Below are 20,755 nucleotides of genomic sequence, written 5' to 3'. Positions count from 1 at the left end.
CAGGCAGTGGCTCGGGTGGTTGTTGTCCTTGATGATCTTTATGGCCTTCCTGTGACATTGGGTGGTGTAGGTATCCTGGAGGGCAGTTAGTTTGCCCCCGGTGATGCGTTGTGCAGACCTCACTACCCTCTGGAGAGCCTTACGGTTGTGGGCAGAGCAGTTACCGAGCCAGGCGGTGATACAGCCCGACAGGATGCTCTCGATTGTGCATCTGTAGAAGTTTGTGAGTGCTTTTGGTAACAAGCCAAATTTATTCAGCCTCCTGAGGTTGAAGAGGCGCTGCTGCGCCTCGTTGTTGGTAATCAAACCCACCACTGTAGTGTCGTCCGCAAACTTGATGATTGAGTTGGAGGCGTGCATGGCCACGCAGTCGTGGGTGAACAGGGAGCACAGGAGAGGGCTCAGAACGCACCCTTGTGGGGCCCCAGTGTTGAGGTTCAGCGGGGTGGAGATGTTGTTACCTACCCTCACCACCTGGGGCGGCCCGTCAGGATGTCCAGTACCCAGTTGCACAGGGCGGGGTCGAGACCCAGGGTCTCGAGCTTGATGACGAGTTTGGAGGGTACTATGGTGTTAAATGCTGAGCTGTAGTCGATGAACAGCATTCTCACATAGGTATTCCTCTTGTCCAGATGGGTTAGGGCAGCGTGCAGTGTGGTTGCAATTGCGTCGTCTGTGGACCTATTTGGGCGGTAAGCAAATTGGAGTGGGTCTAGGGTGTCAGGTAGGGTGGAGGTGATATGGTCCTTGACTAGTCTCTCAAAGCACTTCATGATGACGGAAGAGAGTGTTAATAGTCGTTACAGGTAGTCGTTTAGCTCAGTTACCTTAGCTTTCTTGGGACCAGGGACAATGGTGGCCCTCTTGAAGCACGTGGGAACAGCAGACTGGGATAAGGATTGATTGAATATGTCCGTAAACACACCAGCCAGCTGGTCTGCGAATGCCCTGAGGACGCGGCTGGGGATGCCGCCTGGGCCTGCAGCCTTGCGAGGGTTAACACGTTTAAATGTTTTACTCACGTCGGCGTGCAGTGATGGAGAGTCCGCAGGTTTTGGTAGCGGGCCGTGTCAGTGGCACTGTATTGTCCTCAAAGCGGGCAAAAAAGTTATTTAGTCTGTCTGGGAGCAAGAAATCCTAGTATGCGACGGGGCTGGTTTTCTTTTTGTAATCCGTGATTGACTGTAGACCCTGCCACATACCTCTTGTGTTTGAGCCGTTGTATTGCGACTCTACTTTGTCTCTATACTGACACATAGCTTGTTTGATTGCCTTACGGAGGGAATAGTTACACTGTTTGTATTCGGTCATGTTTCTGGTCACCTTGCCCTGGTTAAAAGCAGTGGTTCGCGCTTTCAGTTTCATGCGAATGCTGCCATCAATCCACGGTTTCTGGTTTGGGAATGACATGCTATGGGTATGACATCGTCAATGCACTTTCTAATGAACTCGCTCACCGAATCAGCGTATTCGTCAATGTTGTTGTTGGACGCAATGCGGAACATATCCCAATCCATGTGATCAAAGCAGTCTTGAAGCGTGGAATCAGATTGGTCGGACCAGCGTTGAACAAAACTGTTTGTATTCGGTCATGTATCCGGTCACCTTGCTCTGATTGAAAGCAGTGGTTCACGCTTTCAGTTTTGCGCCAATCCAATTGGTCAGACAAGCGTTGAACAGTCCTGAGCGCGGGTGTTTCCTGTTTTAGTTTCTGTTTATAGGCAGGGAGCAACAAAATGGAGCCGTGGTCAGCTTTTCCGAAAGGAGGGCGGGGGAGGGCCTTATATGCGTCGCGGAAGTTAGAATAACAATGATTTTGGGTTTTACCAGCTCTGGTTGCGCAATCAATATGCTGATACAATTTAGGGAGTCTTGTTTTCAGATTAGCCTTGTTAAAATCCCCAGCTACAATGAATGCAGCCTCAGGATATATGGTTTCCAGTTTGCATAGAGTCAAATAAAGTTCATTCAGGGCCATCGATGTGTCTGCTTGGGGGTGAATATATACGGCTGTGATTATAATCGAAGAGAATTCCCTTGGTAGATAATGCGGTCGACATTTGATTGTGAGGAATTCCAAGTCAGGTGAACAGAAGGACTTGAGTTCCTGTATGTTGTTATGATCACACCATGTCTCGTTAAAACTTCTTAAGGTATAGGCCAAAAGCCAGGGAAAATGCAGCGCAGCAAATTCAAATAAAATTATCTAAAAATCAAACTTTCATTAAATCACACATGTAAGATACTACATTAAAGCTACACTCGTTGTGAATCCAGCCAACATGTCAGATTTTAAAAAGGCTTTTCGGCGAAAGCATAAGAAGCTATTATCTGATGATAGCACAACAGTAAACAAAGAGTAGCATATTTCAACCCTGCAGGCGCTAAACAAAACGCAGAAATAAAATATAAAACATGTCTTACCTTTGACGAGCTTCTTTTGTTGGCACTCCAATATGTCCCATAAACATCACAATTGGTCCATTTGTTTGATTAATTCCGTCCATATATATCCAAAATGTCAATTTATTTGGTGCGTTTCATCCAGAAAAAAAACAGCTTCCAATTTGCGCAACGTCACTAAAAAAATATCTCAAAAGTTGACTGTAAACTTTGCCAAAACATTTCAAACTACTTTTGTAATACAATTTCAGGTATTTTTAAACGTTAATTATCGATCAAATTGAAGACGGGTCTATCTGTGTTCAATGCAGGAAGACATCAAACCAACGCTACTAAGTCTTGCGCAACTCTCAACAGTGTTACCCATTTCCTAGATGACCTTACTTCTTCATTGCACAAAGGAATAATCTCAACCAAATTCCAAAGACTGGTGACATCCAGTGGAAGCGGTAGGAACTGAAAACAAGTGCCGAAGAAATATCGTTTCCCAATGAGAAATCACTGAACAGACAGAGACCTAAAAAAAAATGGTTAGTCCTCTGGGTTTTGCCTGCTACATAAGTTCTGTTATACTCACAGACATGATTCAATCAGTTTTAGAAACGTCAGAGTGTTTTCTATCCAAATCTACTAATAATATGCATATCTTATATTCTTGGCATGAGTAGCAGGAAGTTGAAATTGGGCACGCTATTTATCCAAAAGTGAAAATGCTGCCCCCTATACCTTAAGAAGTTAATCATAAGGCTTCGCCCCTCTTCTTACCAGAAAGATGGTTGTTTCTGTCGGCGCGATGCGTGAAGAAACCAGCTGGCTGCACCGATTCCTTTAGCGTCTCTCGAGTGAGCCATGTTTCCGTGAAGCAAAAAACGTTACAGTCTCTGATGTCTCTATGGAATGCTACCCTTGCTCGGATTTCATCAACCTTGTTGTCAAGAGACTGTACATTGGCGAGTAGTATGCTAGGGAGTGGTGCGCGATGTTGCCCGTCTCCGGAGCCTGACCAGAAGACCGCTTCGTTTGCCTCTTTTACGACGTCGTTGTTTTGGGGTGCCAACTGGGATCCAATCCATTGTGCTGGGTGGAAGGCAGAACACAGGATCTACTTCGGGAAAGTAATATTCCTGGTCGTAATGATGGTGAGTTGGCGTTGCTCTTATATTCAGTAGTTCCTCCCGACTGTATGTAATGAAACCTAAGATTACCTGGAGTACCAATGTAAGAAATAACACGTAAAATAAACAAAATACTGCATAGTTTTCTAGGAACGTAAAGCGAGGCGGCCATCTCTGTCGGCGCCGGAAGTGGAAGACAATCTCCCTAGACGCAGAGAAGGCATTCGACAGAATTGAGTGGGAGTACCTTTGCTGTTCTTAAATTTGGGGACAAATTTAGCTCATGGATCTGTCTCTTGTATACATCTCCCAAGGGCAATGTCTGTACCAATGACCCCCGTTCTGATTATTTTGCCATGGAACGTGGGACACGCCAAGGCTGCCCACTGTCCCCTTTATTATTCGCCGTCGCCATCGAGCCCCTTTCAGTAGCTTTGCGGACATCCTCCTCTTTCCAAGGTGTAGCACGGAAAGGAGTTGAACATTGGTTATCATTATATGCAGATGATGTGTTACTCTATGTAAATAACACTGTAAAATGTTTACCTTCTATTCTGGAGAACTTTGGCTCCTTCTCCAGTTACAAGATGAATCTCCAGAAAAGTGAGTGCTTCCCAATCAATCCAGCAGCGCTACAGCTCCAGCAGACAGACTTGCCCTTTCAGCTTACCCACTCTGGTTTCATATACCTCGGAGTGAATGTAACTCGTTCATTAAATGCTCTTTTTTCTGCAAAATCTACTCCCCTTCTTGTGCAAATGAAAACTGATTTTCTGAAATGGGGTAAGCTTACCACTATCACGTACTACCACTATACAAATGAACAGTTAACCCAAATTCCTTTATTTATTTCAATCTATCCCATTGTTTTTCCCAAAGTATTCTTAAGCCAGTCAGGCTGTTTTTATGTTATTTTTACCTTTTATTAACTAGGCAAGTGAGTTAAGAACAAATTCTTAATTTCAATGATGACCTAGGAACAGTGGGTTCAGGGGCAGAACAATAGATTTGTACCTTGTCAGCTCGGTGATTTGAACTTTCAACCTTTCGGTTACTAGTCCTACGCTCTAACCACTAGGCTACCTTGCCGCCTGTTGCCACATTTATCTGGGGAGGAAAGATACCCAGAGTCAGTAGATCTTTACTTCGGAGATACAAGTTTAGTGGAGGGCTGGCACTGCCCAACGTTTTATACTATTACTGGGCAGCCAACTTTCAGAAATTGCCATTCTGGTTACATGCTCCATATACCCCATGGTGCCACCTAGAGGCACATTTTTGTATTAGGGAGGGAGGAAACCGAGGTGGGTGGACTGAGGTAGGGCGGAGAGTTAGGGAAAGGACTAGGGGGGTTGGATGGATGTGTTGTATGGAGGGAGGGTGATTGGTTGGGATATGGTAAAATCTTTGTACTTACATTTTTGTGCATTTTGTAAAACTTAAATAAAATATATATAAAAAAAGATGAGACATGAGTGGTGCAGCGGTCTAAGGCACTGCATCATAGTACTAGAGGTGTCACTACAGACCCTGGTTCGTTCCCGGGCTGTATCACAACCGGCCATGATCCATAGGGTGGAGCACAATTGGCCCAGTGTCGTCCGGGTTTGGCCGGGAGGGGCGTTACTTGGCTCATCGCACTCTAACAAACTCCTTGTGGCTGCCGGGCGCCTTCAGGCTGACCTCGGTTGTCAGTTGAACGGCAAGTTGGTGTGGCTGGCTTCCGGGTTAAGCTGGCGGGTGTTATGGATGCATGACTCGACTTTCCCCTCTCGAGCATGTTGGGGAGTTGCAGCGATGAGACTGAAAAGGAATAATTTTTTTAATTTTATTTTATTTTTAATTAGACAATTATAATCAGAAGATAATATTTACATGTAAATATTATTGGTAAGATAATAAATATTATAAGAATACTGCAGATTAAATAATGCTGTAATTGAAAATTGTACACTGAATGTAGGATACTGCCCCTTCAAGAGCTAGGCTTGATTTTGTGGGAAATGCTATCCGGGATCCTTAGGACGTCCCTACCCTAAATCCTAACCCTAACCCCTACCCTAGCTTTAACCTTAACCCATACATTAACCATTTTAAATATCAACTTCAAATGGGGTAATATCAGAGGTGGGATGTCCCAAAGATCCCAGATAGCAAAGACCTTGATTTTGGACTCTAGTTGTGATTCTGTCCAAATACGTCATTCTCACCACACACTATTCCTACCCCAAAAACAGTCTATAAAGCTGTCAGCCTATAGATCACCTATGGCAAACAAATAGTCTGAACATCGTGTCAGTACAAAACTCCACACAAATTTTGGAATTTCTTTGCATCCTTGACAATTGCTAATCAATATCCAAGAATAGCACACGTGTTTTTCCCACGAACCTGCACATCATCATCTTCTGTCTGAGGGGTTATGTCAGGGGAAACCGTGTTGCAGTAGTCTAGTGTGTGGTGCAGGAATAATGACAAGCGAACCTCGGGAGCTTTGTGTTGCCCCAAAATTGCCCCAAAAAAGGGAACCAGAACACGCAATTCAAGCGAACTGAACTCAGACCACCTCTCGAGATGGTCTCGGTTCGGTTCACTTCAGGGGCCTCTTTTGAGGGGTCTGGGTTCCTTTGGAGTGTTCACCCTGCAGAAAAATTAAGAGAGCCGCACTGAGTTTGCAAAAAGTGTCTGAAAAGGACCAATTGTGAAAACACCCTCAAATACTTGAAAGTATTGTGTTTTTGAGAGCTTGCTTGGGTGATCTCAGATTTCCAATGTATTCGTAATGGCAAATAAACTTGAAATACTTTAACTTGACAGTATCTGGCCCTGACAGTATCTGGCCCTGGCAATATCTGACCCTGACATCTTTTTTCTCTCCTTTCAGCACGGTGTGGTAGGATGACTGGAAATACTTTCTCTCTCTCACACACACACACTCCCCCCCCTACACAACCACCCACCCTACACACTCTGACATCTCTTCTCTCCTCCTCGGTCAGTCGGTCAGGGTACAGTAGGATGACTGGTAAGATTCCCACCAGCAGCGTGACCAACAAGAATGATCCACGCTCCCTCAACTCCAGAGTCTTCATCGGCAACCTCAACACGGCGGCGGTAACCAAGGCCGACATCGAGGCCCTCTTCGCCAAGTACGGCAGGATCGTGGGTTGCTCCGTCCACAAGGGCTTTGCCTTCGTCCAGTATGGCAGCGAGAGGAACGCGCGAGTGGCTGTAGCAAGGGAGAACGCCAGGGTCATCGCTGGACAGCCCTTGGGTAACTTATTTTTTTTTTGCTCGTCGATTGCAGGGAAGGAATATGTTAGGTCTATATTGTGGTAAGAAGATAACTATTGAGTTGTTGTTGATATCACATCAGTGATTGTACTGTGCTTCTCTTCAGCTGTTCTACTGTTTCTAGTATTGCACTCACTGTCGAGGCCTCTTGAATTGTTGAATGAATCATTAGTTCCAAAGGACAAGCTATTTCATAGTGGATCCACTGATGCAGAGTACAAGAGAGGCATAAAGTACATTGCATTCATATGAGTGGCGATTTTAGCATGTAAATCTTGGTGGGGCAAAATCCCCACTTTTTTTTTTTTTTACATGCATGCCAGAAAAGCCCCAACACAACAACACTAAAAATATATTAATTGCACTATAACGGTGACAAACGGTGCCCACAAACTGTTGGGACAGCTTTATGTAGGCCCTAACAGCAGAGTTTTCTTTTCAGGACCATGGAGGGAAACCCTTCCCACCGCTACACCTGGCTATCAGCAGAGCCTTGTCTGGCAGCGAAACAGTTAATTCTGCCTTAATTAGTGCCTTTTTAAAAAACATGGCTGACTTGCTTAAACAATTGTGCTTTCTATTGACAATTGAGATGTACAAACTATGGCATAAGGGAACGAGGAGCGGATGAAAGGCAATCCATAATTGTGATTAAGACATTAATGAGCGAGCTAGGACCGACGTCGTCAATATAACTCTTTGTGACTATTTATGTATCAAAATTTTAAATTGTGTTTTTTACATTGCATAAAAGCAGAGATACAGAGCTACAAAATGGTATATATCATACACTGCATTTGAGGAACAATGGGAAAGTAATTCTGCTTAGAAAATACATCAACTTGTAACCTCAATTTTGAGAAAATAACCTTTGAATGTTTTGGTACCAACTGGAGAGCTCTTCTTTGTTTACACACATTCAGCTTCGTTCACACCCTCTTAAGCTTTAGACTGACCCATCTCTTTAAAACCTCTTAGGGATCCCTTAAACCCCAATCCCGCTCGAATCCCGGTAACGGGATTGATTTGACAACGTCCAGTGAAATTGCAGCACCCCAAGTTCAAAAACAGAAATACTCAAACAAATATTCATAAAACATACAAGTGTTATACATCAGAATAAAGCTTAACTTCTTGTTAATCCAGCCACTGTGTCAGATTTCAAAAAGGCTTTACGGCGAAATCATACCATGCGATTATCTGAGGACAGCACCCTGCCTACAAACACATGAAAATCAGATTTCAACCAGGCAGGTGCGCAACAAAAGACAGAAATAGCGATATAATTAATGCCTTACCTTTGAAGATCTTCTTCTGTTGGCACTCCAAAATGTCCCAAAAACATCAGAAATTGTCCTTTTGTTTGATAATGTCCTTTTTTATGTCCCAAAAATGTCAATTTATTTGGTGAGTTTGATTCAGAAATACACCGGTTTCAATTCGCCCAACATGCCTACAAAGTATCTAATAAGTTACCTGTAAACTTGGTCCAAACATTTCAAACAACATTCCTAATCCAACCTTAGGTACCCTAAAACGTAAATAATCAATAAGACGGAATGAACTGTTTATAATACCGGATAAAAACAACGTGAAGCGCGTTCCAGGTCACGTGCACCAAAAGACTTGAGTCCATCTGAGTGACACATGGAAAGAATAGGACTACTTCTTCATTTCTCAAAAGAAAAACATCAACCCATTTTTAAAGACTGTTGACATCTAGTGGAAGCTATAGGAACTGTAACCAGATTCCTATTAAAAGGGCTTCCCATAGAAAACTAATGGAAAACACATTGACCTCAAAAAAACATTTCCCTGGATGGATTGTGCTCGAGGTTTCGTCTGCCAAATCAGTTCTGTTATACTCACAGACATTATTCAAACAGTTTTAGAAACTCCAAAGTGATTTCTATCCAAATCTACTAATGATATACAAATCCTAGCTTCTGGGCCTGAGTAGCAGGCAGTTTACTTTGGGCACGCTTTTCATCCGGACGTGAAAATACTGCAGCAGTCAAGCAAGCAACCAAGCTAATTGGCTAACATGCTAGCTACTTCCAGACACAAATGAGAGAACAGCTCACTGAACATTACTCGCCCTAGCAGGTTGTATTATGTTATCCAGAGCGTTGGTGACTGCAACTGTGGCAGATTGTCCAATCGTAAATTCAGAGCATTTCACTCTGGGAGTGTTCAGAGCGTACACTGGATGCTCTCGCCGACGAGTAGGGTTGATCTGAGCGATCTGTCCTCACAACAGCAGTCAAGCACCCAAGCTAACCGGCTAACATTGGCTAGTTTGCTAGCTACTTCCAGACACAAATGAACACTCCACTCTGACCATTTTAGTCACCCAGCAGAGCTGGTTAGGCTGTTTTCATATTGTCCAGAGTGTTGGTGACAGTAACTGTGCTGCTGCAACAATTTAATTATGTTTTTTTGCCGCCGTTTACTGATACCAGCCATATTCAAGGTGTTGAGCGTTCATCCCATCAGCACTCTGGCACACAGTGCTCTGAAATTGGAGTAGATTACCAGATAGGTAGCTAACCAACCAGGTTCAATGTTAGCTAGCTAAAATTAGGCTATAACTAGCAATGCAAATGGCTCTGAGATACAAATAATAAGATCATACTTGTAACGTTAGCTAGTGAGCCTGCCAGCTAACATTAGCTAGATAAACAGTAAAATATCTGAAAATGTAGCTAGCTACAGCTTACCCGTCCGTATACATCATAGATGGATGCATCTCCCTGTCACAGATGCCATGGTTGACCTTAGTTTGAAAATATAAATCAGGGGACAGGTGTTTTTTACATCTCCTTAGCTATCATACTCTAATTCCACTGATTTCAAAACTCGGTCCTCCAGAAAGTGGAGAGCAATACTTATGCAGTTTTACTACACAATGCATTTAAAAAACAGACGCGTTAACACAGGATTGCCGACACATACTGACCAGATCAAATAGACAGAAGCATGCTATATAGCAGACCAATCCGAACTCATCTCTCGGCATGTCCAGCCCACTCATTATCTCAGCCAATAATGGCTAGCGGGAAGGTTGCTGGCTTTTTCTGTGGCTAAACCAACTAGGCTCGTAATTTAACAATTGTATTCGTATTTACAGATGGCAAACAGGTTTGTTTCTAAGGCACATGAAAGTTCACATGTTCCAGAAGGCCTTTCTGACCAAAAACGCATTTTGATAAAAACAAAAAAGTTTACATTCAAACGGCTCTCCTGTGAAGTAGTAACCCGCACCCACTGGGGCAGCAGGGTAGCCTAGTGGTTAGAGCATTGGACTAGCAACCGAAAGGTTGCAAGCTCAAATCCCCGAGCTGACAAGGTACAAAATCTGTTGTTAACCCACTGTTCCTAGGCCATCATTGAAAATAAGAATTTGTTCCTAACTGACTTGCCTAGTTAAATAAAGGTAAAATAAAATAAAACAAGCCTAGTTTCCTGAAACGAGTAACATTTGTTCAGCACCTTTGAATTGTTCAGCGACAGGATTCAGAACATGGTCCATTATTACAGTATTCTCCCTGTACACCAAGTCAGAACCATATGATAAATGAAGGAGGCATATAAGCAGACAATGAAAGCTCTTACAATATTCAATTATTACATGTCTCTAAAACAGGCTATAGGCTACATGTGCACCACCAAGTCAGAACAGTAGGCTAAGTTACCAAATTATTAGGGTGAGGCACATGGGCTACTAACAGCTTACTCCTCAACATACACTTAGTATTACTTTCTTAGCTATAATATACATATCTCCCTAATATTACATCATTTATGCAGCAGCATACAATCAATTTTTGGACTCACGTTGTTGTGCTGTACTCACTTGAACAGGAAGGTGGAGCAGCGTCCTTCTTGTGGACAAATTTTGTCATGAAACTTTGTCAACAAAGTCGGGCATTATCTGGATTTATGGTGCTTTCAAGACAACTGGGAACTCTGGAAAAAAAACAAGGTTGAATCATGACGTCAGTTTTCTTCAGGTCAGAGCTCTAGAAAGAGGCCCCAGTTTCCGACTTCGAATTCCGAGTTGGATGACCGTTCAAAATGTATTTCCCCAGTCGGAGCTCATTTTTTCTGAGATTTTCCAGTTTCCAGTTGTTTTGAACGCGGCAAAAGTCATGCTTGATTGACAGCATGGTCAATGTCTTCAACCTTTTCTGGCCCATGACATGTGAATGTTTATCCTTTTCAGCTTGGAAATAAGACCCTTAAACCTACACTTGGACCACACACCTACTCCACTGAATAACAGGCTAGTGATTGCTTTGCAATGCTTGCAGTTAGCCACTGATTCCACTCATTGTTGAATTTGCAATTTCCAACTTGTTGTGTAATGTTTATGTCCAATGGCTGATGAGCACCGATACTTTTTAATCAAACATTTATTTTCATATGACAAGGATTTGCCAGTAGATTGTCGACCTGATTCATAATGATGACTGCTTGTGACAGAACACTGAGCCAATCACGGCCCAACTAGAGAACATTACCAACCCCTACACTCGGTTTTCGGCTGGCTGCCTAACAACCACAGAAAGCATTGAGCTGGGCTGAAACACCTACATTTTGAAGCTGCCTTACTCAAGAAAGACCATGTGTGTATGCAGCTTTATTAACTCAATTAGTTTATTTTTGACATTGTTTGCAAACTGATATGTGACACCTATTAATGCCAAAAGAACAAACAGGCAAAACTAATATGATATACACACACACACACACAATGCATTTGGAAAGTATTCAGACCCCTTCCCCTTTTCCACATTTTGCTACTTTACAGTCTTATTCTACAATTGATTAAATACATTTTTTTCCTCCTCAATCTACACACAAAACGCCATAGTGACAAAGCGAAAACAGGTTTATAGAAGTAAAAAACAGAAATACCTTATTTACATAAGGTATTCAGAACCTTTGCTATGAGACTCGAAATTGAGCTCAGGTGCATCTTGTTTCCATTGATCATCCTTGAGATGTTTCTACAACTTGATTAGAGTCCACCTGTGGTAAATTAATTTGACATTATTTAGAAAGGCACACACCTGTCTACAGTATATAAGGTCCCACATTTGACCTTATATACATGTCAGGTCGAAGGAATTGTCCGTAGATCTCCAAGAAAGGATTGTGTCGAGGTACAGATCTGGGGAAGGGTATCAAAAAAATGTCTGCAGCATTGAAGGTCCCAAGAATACAGTGGCCTCCATCGTTCTTAAATGGAAGAAGTTTGGAACTACCAAGACTTCCTAGAGCTGGCCGCCCAGCCAAACTGAGCATTCAGGGGAGAAGGGCCTTGATCAGGGAGGTGACCAAGAGCCTAGTGGTCACTCTGAAAGAGCTCTAGAGTTCCTCTGTGGAGATTTCAGAACTTTCCAGAAGGACAACCATCTCTGCAGTACTCTACCAATCAGGCCTTTATGGTAGAGTGACAAGACGGAAGCCACTCCTCAGTAAAAGGAGTTGCAGGGACTGGAGACTAGTCAGGATCGAGGGAAAGATGAACAGAGCAAAGTACAGAGAGATCCTTGATGAAAACCTGCTCCAGAGCGCTCAGACTGGGGCGAAGGTTCACCTTCCAACAGGACAACGATCCTAAGCATACAGCCAAGACAACGCAGGAGTGGCTTCGGGACAAATCTCTGATTGTCTTTGAGCGGCCCATTCAGAACCTGGACTTGAACCCGATTGAACATCTGTGGAGAGACCTGTGGAGGTAACTGTGCAGCAACGCTCCCATCCAACCTGACAGAGCTTCAAAGGATCTGCAGAGAAGAATGGGAGTAACTCCCCAAATACAGGTGTACCAAGCTTTGAGCGTCATACCCAAGAAGACTCAAGGCTGTAATCACTGCCAAAGGTGCTTCAACAAGGGTTTTTCTTTATTTGACTATTTTCTACATTGTGTAATAATAGTGAAGACATCAAAACCATGAAATAACACATACGGAATCATGTAGTAACTAAAAAAGTCTTAAACAAATCAAAATATATTTTATATTCTTCAAAGTAGCCACCCTTTGCCTTGACAGCTTTGCACACACACTCTTGGCATTCTCTCAACCAGCTTCATGAGGTAGTCACCTGGAATGCATTTCAATTAACAGGTGAGCCTTGTTAAAAGTTAATTTGTGGAATTTATTTCCTTCTTAATGCTTTTGAGCCAGTCAGTTGTGTTGTGACAAGGTAGGGATAGGTATACAGAAGTTAGCCTTATTTGGTAAAAGACCAAGTCCATATTTTGGCAAAAACAGCTCAGATAAGCAAAGAGAAATGACAGTCTGTTATTACTTTAAGATCAAATCAAATGTATTTATATAGCCCTTCGTACATCAGCTGATATCTCAAAGTGCTGTACAGAAACCCAGCCTAAAACCCCCAAACAGCAAGCACTGCAGGTGTAGAAGCACGTAAGACATGAAGGTCAGTCAATCTGGAAAATGTCAATGACTTTGAAAGTTTCTTAAAGAGCAGTCACAAAAACCATCATGTGCTATGATGAAACTGGCTCTCATGAGGACCGCCACAGGAAAGGAGGACCCAGAGTTACCTGTGCTGCAGAGGATATGTTCATTAGAGTTACCAGTCTCAGAAATTGCAGCCCAAATAAATGCTTCACAGAGTTCAAGTAACAGACACATCTCAACATCAACTGTTCAGAGGAGACTGCGTGAATCAGGCCTTCATGGTCGAATTCCTGCATAGAAACCACTACTAAAGGACACCAATAAGAAGAAGATACTTGCTTGGGCCAAGAAACATGAGCAATGGACATTAGACCGGTGGAAATATGTCCTTTGGTCTAATGAGTCCAAGTTTGAGATTTTTTGGTTCCAACAGCCGTGTCTTTGTGAGACGCAAAGTAGGTGAACGGATGATCTCTCCGTGTGTGTTTCCCACCGTGAAGCATGGAGGAGGTGTGATGGTGTGGGGGTACTTTGCTGTTGACACTGTCTGTGATTTATTTAGAATTCAAGGGACACTTAACCAGCATGGCTACCACAGCATTCTGCAGCAATACGCCATCCCATCTGGTTTGCGCTTAGTGGGACTATCATTTGTTTTTTAACCGGACAATGACCTAACACACCTCCAGGCTGTGTAAGGGCAATTTGACCATGAAGGCGAGTAATGGAATGCTGCATCAGATGACCTGGCCTCCACAATCCCCCAACCAGAGTGAAGGAAAAGCAAGTGCTCAGCATATGTGGGAACTCCTTCAAGACTGTTGGAAAAGCATTCCAGGTGAAACTGGTTGAGAGAATGCCAAGAGTGTGCAAAAGCTGTCATCAAGGCAAAGGTTGGCTACTTTGAAGAATCTCAAATATAAAATATATTTAGAATTGTTTAAAACCTTTTTGCTTAGTACATGATTCCATGTGTGTTATTTAATAGTTTTGATGTCTTCACTATTATTCTACATTGTAGAAAATAGTCAAATTAAAGAAAAACTCTTGACTGAGTAGGTGTGTCCAAACTTTTTACTGGTACTGTGTGTATATATATATATATATATATATTATGAATGTGATACGAATTAAAATGTCATACAAATGAACACATTTATCATAAAGGGTACAGTATATCGTTTGAAAATAACAACAGGAAATATCCCAGATTGTGTATTTAATACACCTCTGAATGAGGAGAGCACCAGATTGTGTATTTAATACACATCTGAATGAGGAGAGCACTATGGCTCATCTCTGAACTTTAGAACTGGAATCCTTCATGGTGAAACGGTCCGTTTGTGAGATTAAAACAATAAAGAAGCTACTGCAAACAACAAACACAGAGTTTTCCCCTCTGACATCATCGCACGTGTGATAGAAGAGTCCAATATGTACAGATTGTTGTTTTACCATGCTGCACGATGCTCCTCAGCTCTGCAACTAAAACAATAACCAATATGTACAGATTGTTGTTTTACCATTCTGCATGATAAAACAATAACCAATATGTACAGATTGTTGTTTTACCACGCTGCATGATAAAACAATAACCAATATGTACAGATTGTTGTTTTACCATTCTGCATGATAAAACAATAACCAATATGTACAGATTGTTGTTTTACCACGCTGCATGATATAACAATAACCAATATGTACAGATTGTTGTTTTACCATGCTGCATGATATAACAATAACCAATATGTACAGATTGTTGTTTTACCATGCTGCATGATATAACAATAACCAATATGTACAGATTGTTGTTTTACCATGCTGCAGGACGCTCCTCAGCTCTCCAACTAAAACAATAACCAATATGTACAGATTGTTGTTTTACCATTCTGCATGATAAAACAATAACCAATATGTACAGATTGTTGTTTTACCACGCTGCATGATAAAACAATAACCAATATGTACAGATTGTTGTTTTACCACGCTGCATGATAAAACAATAACCAATATGTACAGATTGTTGTTTTACCACGCTGCATGATAAAACAATAACCAATATGTACAGATTGTTGTTTTACCATGCTGCATGATAAAACAATAACCAATATGTACAGATTGTTGTTTTACCATGCTGCATGACGCTCCTCAGCTCGGCAATAACAGCAGTAGTGGGGCGGCCAGTGGCGCTGTTTCCCCCTACTGTGGATTCCATCTTTAACCTTGCAGTCACACTGCACCCTCCCACTAACATACCATCTATCTGAAGCCATAGTGTTAAGCAGGATAGAATATCAGCTGCGACCTTCTGGACTCTAGTTCATATTTAATAAGAGAAGAGGACTAGACAGGCTTTCTCATTTTTCATGGCGGAAGCAGGGAGTTAATCAATAAGTCATATGGTGAAGATGTATTGTAGAGAGAGAGAGAGAAAGAGCATAGAAGTATGTGGTTTAATGCAGGGATGTGACAAAGAAAAACAAATATTTACAAATTAAATGTATTTGTGGTTTTCTATTAAAAAGAAAATAACATTTCATAACATTCCACTTCAAATCCTATTGCGTGGTATGGCCGATAGGTGGCAGTCAAACAGAAGGGCGGCATCTGGAATCTGCTTTGGGCAGGTGAAATTAAGTCCCTTAGACAACCGTTCATTTACGTTGCTCGTGTCCCTTCCATTGTTATGTGTATTAGCGACTCACCAAAAAAAAGAAAAAAAAAATAAGGTAGCCAGGTGATCACAGTTCTTCTCCCTACATTCTCTTTTCCCTCCACCTCTCCCTCTACACACGTGTGGTGCGCACCTGCCATTAGATCTACAGAAATGACTGCCTATAAAGACGTGTCTAACTTACGGGATGCACTAAAACAAAACTGTAGACGAGATACATTCTTTGCCAAATCACGACAGCTTTAAAACAAATTCTAAATGGACTGGTTGATTACAGTAGGGAAATATGAGTTCCCAATCACGCGCTGCAGTTAGGAATAATAAATACATCTCCGTCTATTTTAGGCTTTTTTTTTGCTTAGTGCCGCAGCTGTAGTGTGCCATGTAGATTAGGTTACACCCCCCTCCCTAAACCTAGGCAGGTTCCAGACTGAAATATGCAACAAAAACATTGTTTTGATGTTGTCAAATTGCGTATTCATTAGTCTAGTCTATAGGGGCCTACTTTGTTCCATGTTAAACAAAAGCTTGTCCACCAAGTTTAAACTCACGAATCAAACACAGAGCAAAAGAAAACACGTGCCAAATATGGATATCTATCGGTTAAAAAATGGAAGAATTTATGCTTTGTAATTGCTGTTAACTGTATGTCTCAACTCCCTGCTCAAAACACTGGAAGAATTATCATTGAATCACTGTAATGTTTGTTTATGTGTGAAATAATCCCATACGGGATGGGATGGGTTGCCAAATGGTGATTTGACATAAAAATGTAAATGTAATATCTATTCATTCATAAAGGGAATAAGACCCTGTTAAAGTGGGAGTAAACGGTGAACAGTGATATGAGAGAGAGAGACGCAACTTTTTAACTGTTAACTATGATGGCGTGTGGAGCGTTTACATCCCGCAAATCATTTGAAAGATGCTGCATTAATGTAATCTACTTGAAACAGAGCGCCATCATGTGGTGGCCTCTGAAAGAGGTGCTGGTTTAGATTGTAGGTACATCTGTCCCGGTTAGAGGACAGAAATGACCAGGAGATAGGAGATAGATTTACAGTCCACACTTTATTACCTCACACCAAACAGGAAGAGGAGACCAGTGATAGTGACAGTGGATTATGGTCAGTGACACACGGTTAGGAAGTCCAGGGTGGAGGCTTGTCCTTGTTGGAAGGGTCCAGTGGTGAATTGTGTTGAGGTGGTGCAGAGTTCTTCTGACCTTTGGTCTCTCTGGACCTCTATATCCAACAAAAGAACAGACTGTGTTGGGGGGTTTGAGATCCCCACCAGGTACAGCATGTGATTGGCTGACCCCCTAGCGATGGAGTAGCCAAGGGCAGAGGTGTGAAACCGGGGGATGGTAGCCTCTGCTGGGGACAGAGTCCTAAAGTTTATCTCTATCTCCCAGGGCCAGAGAGAGGTTCTGTCTCTAACTCCCAGGACCAGAAAGAGGTTCTGTCTCTAACTCCCAGGACCAGAGAGAGGTTCTGTCTCTAACTCCCAAGACCAGAGAGAGGTTCTGTCTCTATCTCCCAGGACCAGAGAGAGGTTCTGTCTCTATCTCACAGGACCAGAGAGAGGTTCTGTCTCTAACTCCCAGGACCAGAGAGAGCTTCTGTCTCTAACTCCCAGGACCAGAGAGAGGTTCTGTCTCTATCTCCCAGGGCCAGGGAGATAGTCTGTCTCTAACCCCCAGGACCAGAGAGACGGGTTTTCTACACTATCCTATTTTCTTCCACCTCTCACATCTGTCTCCTCCCCAAACACACACACACACACACACACACACACACACACACACACACACACACACACACACACACACACACACACACACACACACACACACACACACACTTATAGAAGTAGGAAAGGGTTCAAAAAAGAGCAAAGCTGCAGAATAAATAGCAGATGCAGAGAATTACATTTTCCCAGATTACAAAAGGTGTGTGTGCGTGTTTGTGTGTGTCTGTGTGTTTATGTTCGTGATCATGATACTGCTGTGGATTTGGCCAGCAGGTGAGGAGAGGCTTGAATGCTTGAGTGAATTTAATAGCCACATGAGAGACGGAGCTCAGCCTTTCTATTCATTCACTCAGGTTAATTTCACCAGCCAGGGCTCCATTTCCATCACAATGACTTTAAGTGGCATATGCAAATAATATACACACTCAATCATACTGGGGGAGCTAACAGGAACTGAGATTATTTTTATCCAGGTAAAGATATCTACCGACTCCAGATCATTTGCCCCCTGTGATGCGTTGGGCAGACTGTTCCCCCCTCTGGAGAGCCCTGCCGTTGTGGGAAGGTGCAGTTGCCGTACCTGGCGGTGATACAGCCCAACAGGATGCTCTCAATTGTGCATCTGTAAAAGTTCCTGGGGGGTCTTAGGAGCCAAACCGAATTTCTTCAGCCTCCTGAGGTTGAAGAGACACTGTTGCGCCTTCTGTCTGTGTGGACCATTTCAGATCGTCAGTGATGTGTACGTCAAGGAACTTGACGCTTTCCACCTTCTCTACTGCGGCCCCCGTCGATGTGGATAAGGGCGTGCTCCCTCCTGCTGTTTCCTGAAGTCCACGATCAGCTCCTTCATTTTGTTGGGTACAGACCCAGGGCCCGAGCTTAATGATGAGCTTAGAGAGTACTATGGTGTTGAAGGAAGAGCTATAGTCAATGAACAGCATTCTGATGTAGGTATTCCTCTTGCCCTGATGGGATAGGGCAGTGTGCAGTGCGATTGCATCGTATGTGGATCTATTGGGGGGTAAGCAAGCAAATTGAAGTGGGTCTAGGGTGTCAGGTAAGGCAGAGGTGATATGATCCTTGACTAGTCTCTCAAAGCACTTCATGATGACAGAAGTGTTAGTCATTTAGTTCAGCTATCTTTGCTTTCTTGGGTACAGGAACAATGGTGGATATCTTGAAGTACTGTAAGTGGGGACAGCAGACTAGGATAGATAGATTGAATATGTCTGTAAACACTCCAGCCAGCTGGTCTGCACATTTCTGTCTGTAATAAAGCCCTTTTGTGGAGAAAAACTCATTTTGATTGGCTGGGCCTGGCACCCAAGTGGGTGGTCTATGCCCTCCCAGGCCCACCCATGGCTGCACCACTGCCCAGTCATGTGAAATCCATAGATCAGGGGCTAATTTATTTATTTCAGTTGACTGATTTCCTTCTATGAACTGTAACTCAGTAAAATCTTTAAAATGGTAGCATGTTGCCTTTATATTTTCGTTCAGTATACTTTTTGGACTATTCCATTCGTTCCATTGCACAAGACATGCTCAATAAAGTGGAAGTAAAGTTTTTTAACACTGGAAAAGCTGGGCCTCGAGGGAACCCCCTATGAGCCAATGAGCAATCAGTTTGACTCAAACATTCTAAGAGTCAAAAAAATGTAATTCATATATATATATATAAAAACTTAGCAAAAAAAGAAACGTCCCTTTTTCAGGACCCTGTCTTTCAAAGATAATTTAGAAAAATCCAAATAACTTCACAGATCTTCATTGTAAAGGGTTTAAACACTGTTTTCCCATACTTGTTCAATGAACCATAAACAATTGAAAAGATGGCGCCGACAGAGAACGTCAACTTACCAACTTTACGACCAGGAATACGACTTTCCCGAAGCAGATCCTCTGTTTGGACCACCACTCAGGACAATGGATCGGATCCCAGTAGGCGACCCAAAACAACGGCACCGCAGAAGGGGCAGACGGAGCGATCTTCTGGTCAGGCTCCGTAGACGGGCACATCGCTCACCGCTCCCAAGTATACTACTCGCCAATGTCTAGTCTCTTGACAACAAGACAATTCGAGCTTCCAGAGAGACATAAGAGATTGTAACATTCTCTGTTTCACGGAAACATGGCTCAGAGTAGATACAGCCACCTGGTTTCTTCACGCATCGCGCCGACAGAAACAAACATTTCTCTGGTAAGAAGAAGGGCGGGGGTGAATGCCTTATGATTAACAAGTTGTGCTGTGATCATAACAACATACAGGAACTCAAATCCTTTTGTTCACCTGACCTAGAATTCCTTACAATCAAATGCCAAACGCATTATCTACCAAGAGAATTCTCTTCGATTATAATCACAGCCGTGTTTATCCCCCCCAAACAGACACCTCGACAGCCCTGAAAGAACTTCATTCGACTCTATGTAAACTGGAAACCATATCCCCTGATGCTGCATTTATTGTAGCTGGGGATTTTAACAAAGCTAATCTGAAAACAAGGCTGCCTAAATTTTATCAGCATATCGAATGCACGACCGGCTGGCAGCATTCTGGATTATCGTTACTCTAACTTCTGCGATGCATTCAAAACCCTCCCTCGCTCTCCTTTCGTCAAATCTGACCATGACTCCATTTTGTTGCTCCCATCCTATTGCCAGAAATTAAAACAGGAAAGGCCCGTGCTCAGGTCTGTTCAACGCTGGTCCGACCAATCTGATTCCACTCTTCAAGATTGCTTCGATCACGTGGACTGGGATATGTTCCGGATAGCCTCAGACAACAACATTGATGTATACACTGATTCGGTGAGTGAGATTATCAGCAAGTGCATTGTTGATGTTTTACCCACGGTGACTTAAAACCTTACCCAACCAGAAACCATGGATTGATGGCAGCATTCGCGCAAAACTGAAAGCGCGAACCACTGCTTTTAATCATGGCAAGGCGACGGGAAACATGACCGAATACAAACAGTGTAGCTATTCCCTCCGCAAGGCAATCAAACAAGCTAAGCGTCAATATAGAGACAAAGTAGAGTTGCAATTCAACGGCTCAGACACAAGGCGTATATGGCAGG

At 42.8% G+C, this 20,755-nt stretch overlaps 1 protein-coding gene across 1 annotated transcript in view; it reads left to right on the top strand.

Moving 5' to 3' along the window:
- The first annotated feature begins 6,536 nt into the window (after window positions 1–6,536).
- The window catches only part of LOC139377234 (RNA-binding Raly-like protein), a 38,452-nt gene continuing 24,233 nt past the window's right edge, over window positions 6,537–20,755 (top strand). The window contains exon 1 of the mRNA XM_071120240.1: window positions 6,537–6,792. Coding sequence (XP_070976341.1) covers window positions 6,537–6,792 — 256 coding nt within the window. The remainder of the gene's footprint in view (window positions 6,793–20,755) is intronic.

This window comes from Oncorhynchus clarkii, chromosome 20 (assembly GCF_045791955.1).
Source record: "Oncorhynchus clarkii lewisi isolate Uvic-CL-2024 chromosome 20, UVic_Ocla_1.0, whole genome shotgun sequence".
NCBI lineage: Eukaryota > Metazoa > Chordata > Actinopteri > Salmoniformes > Salmonidae > Oncorhynchus > Oncorhynchus clarkii.
Note: the sequence above shows the minus strand (reverse complement) of the source record. Positions and strands in the feature narration are given on the sequence as shown.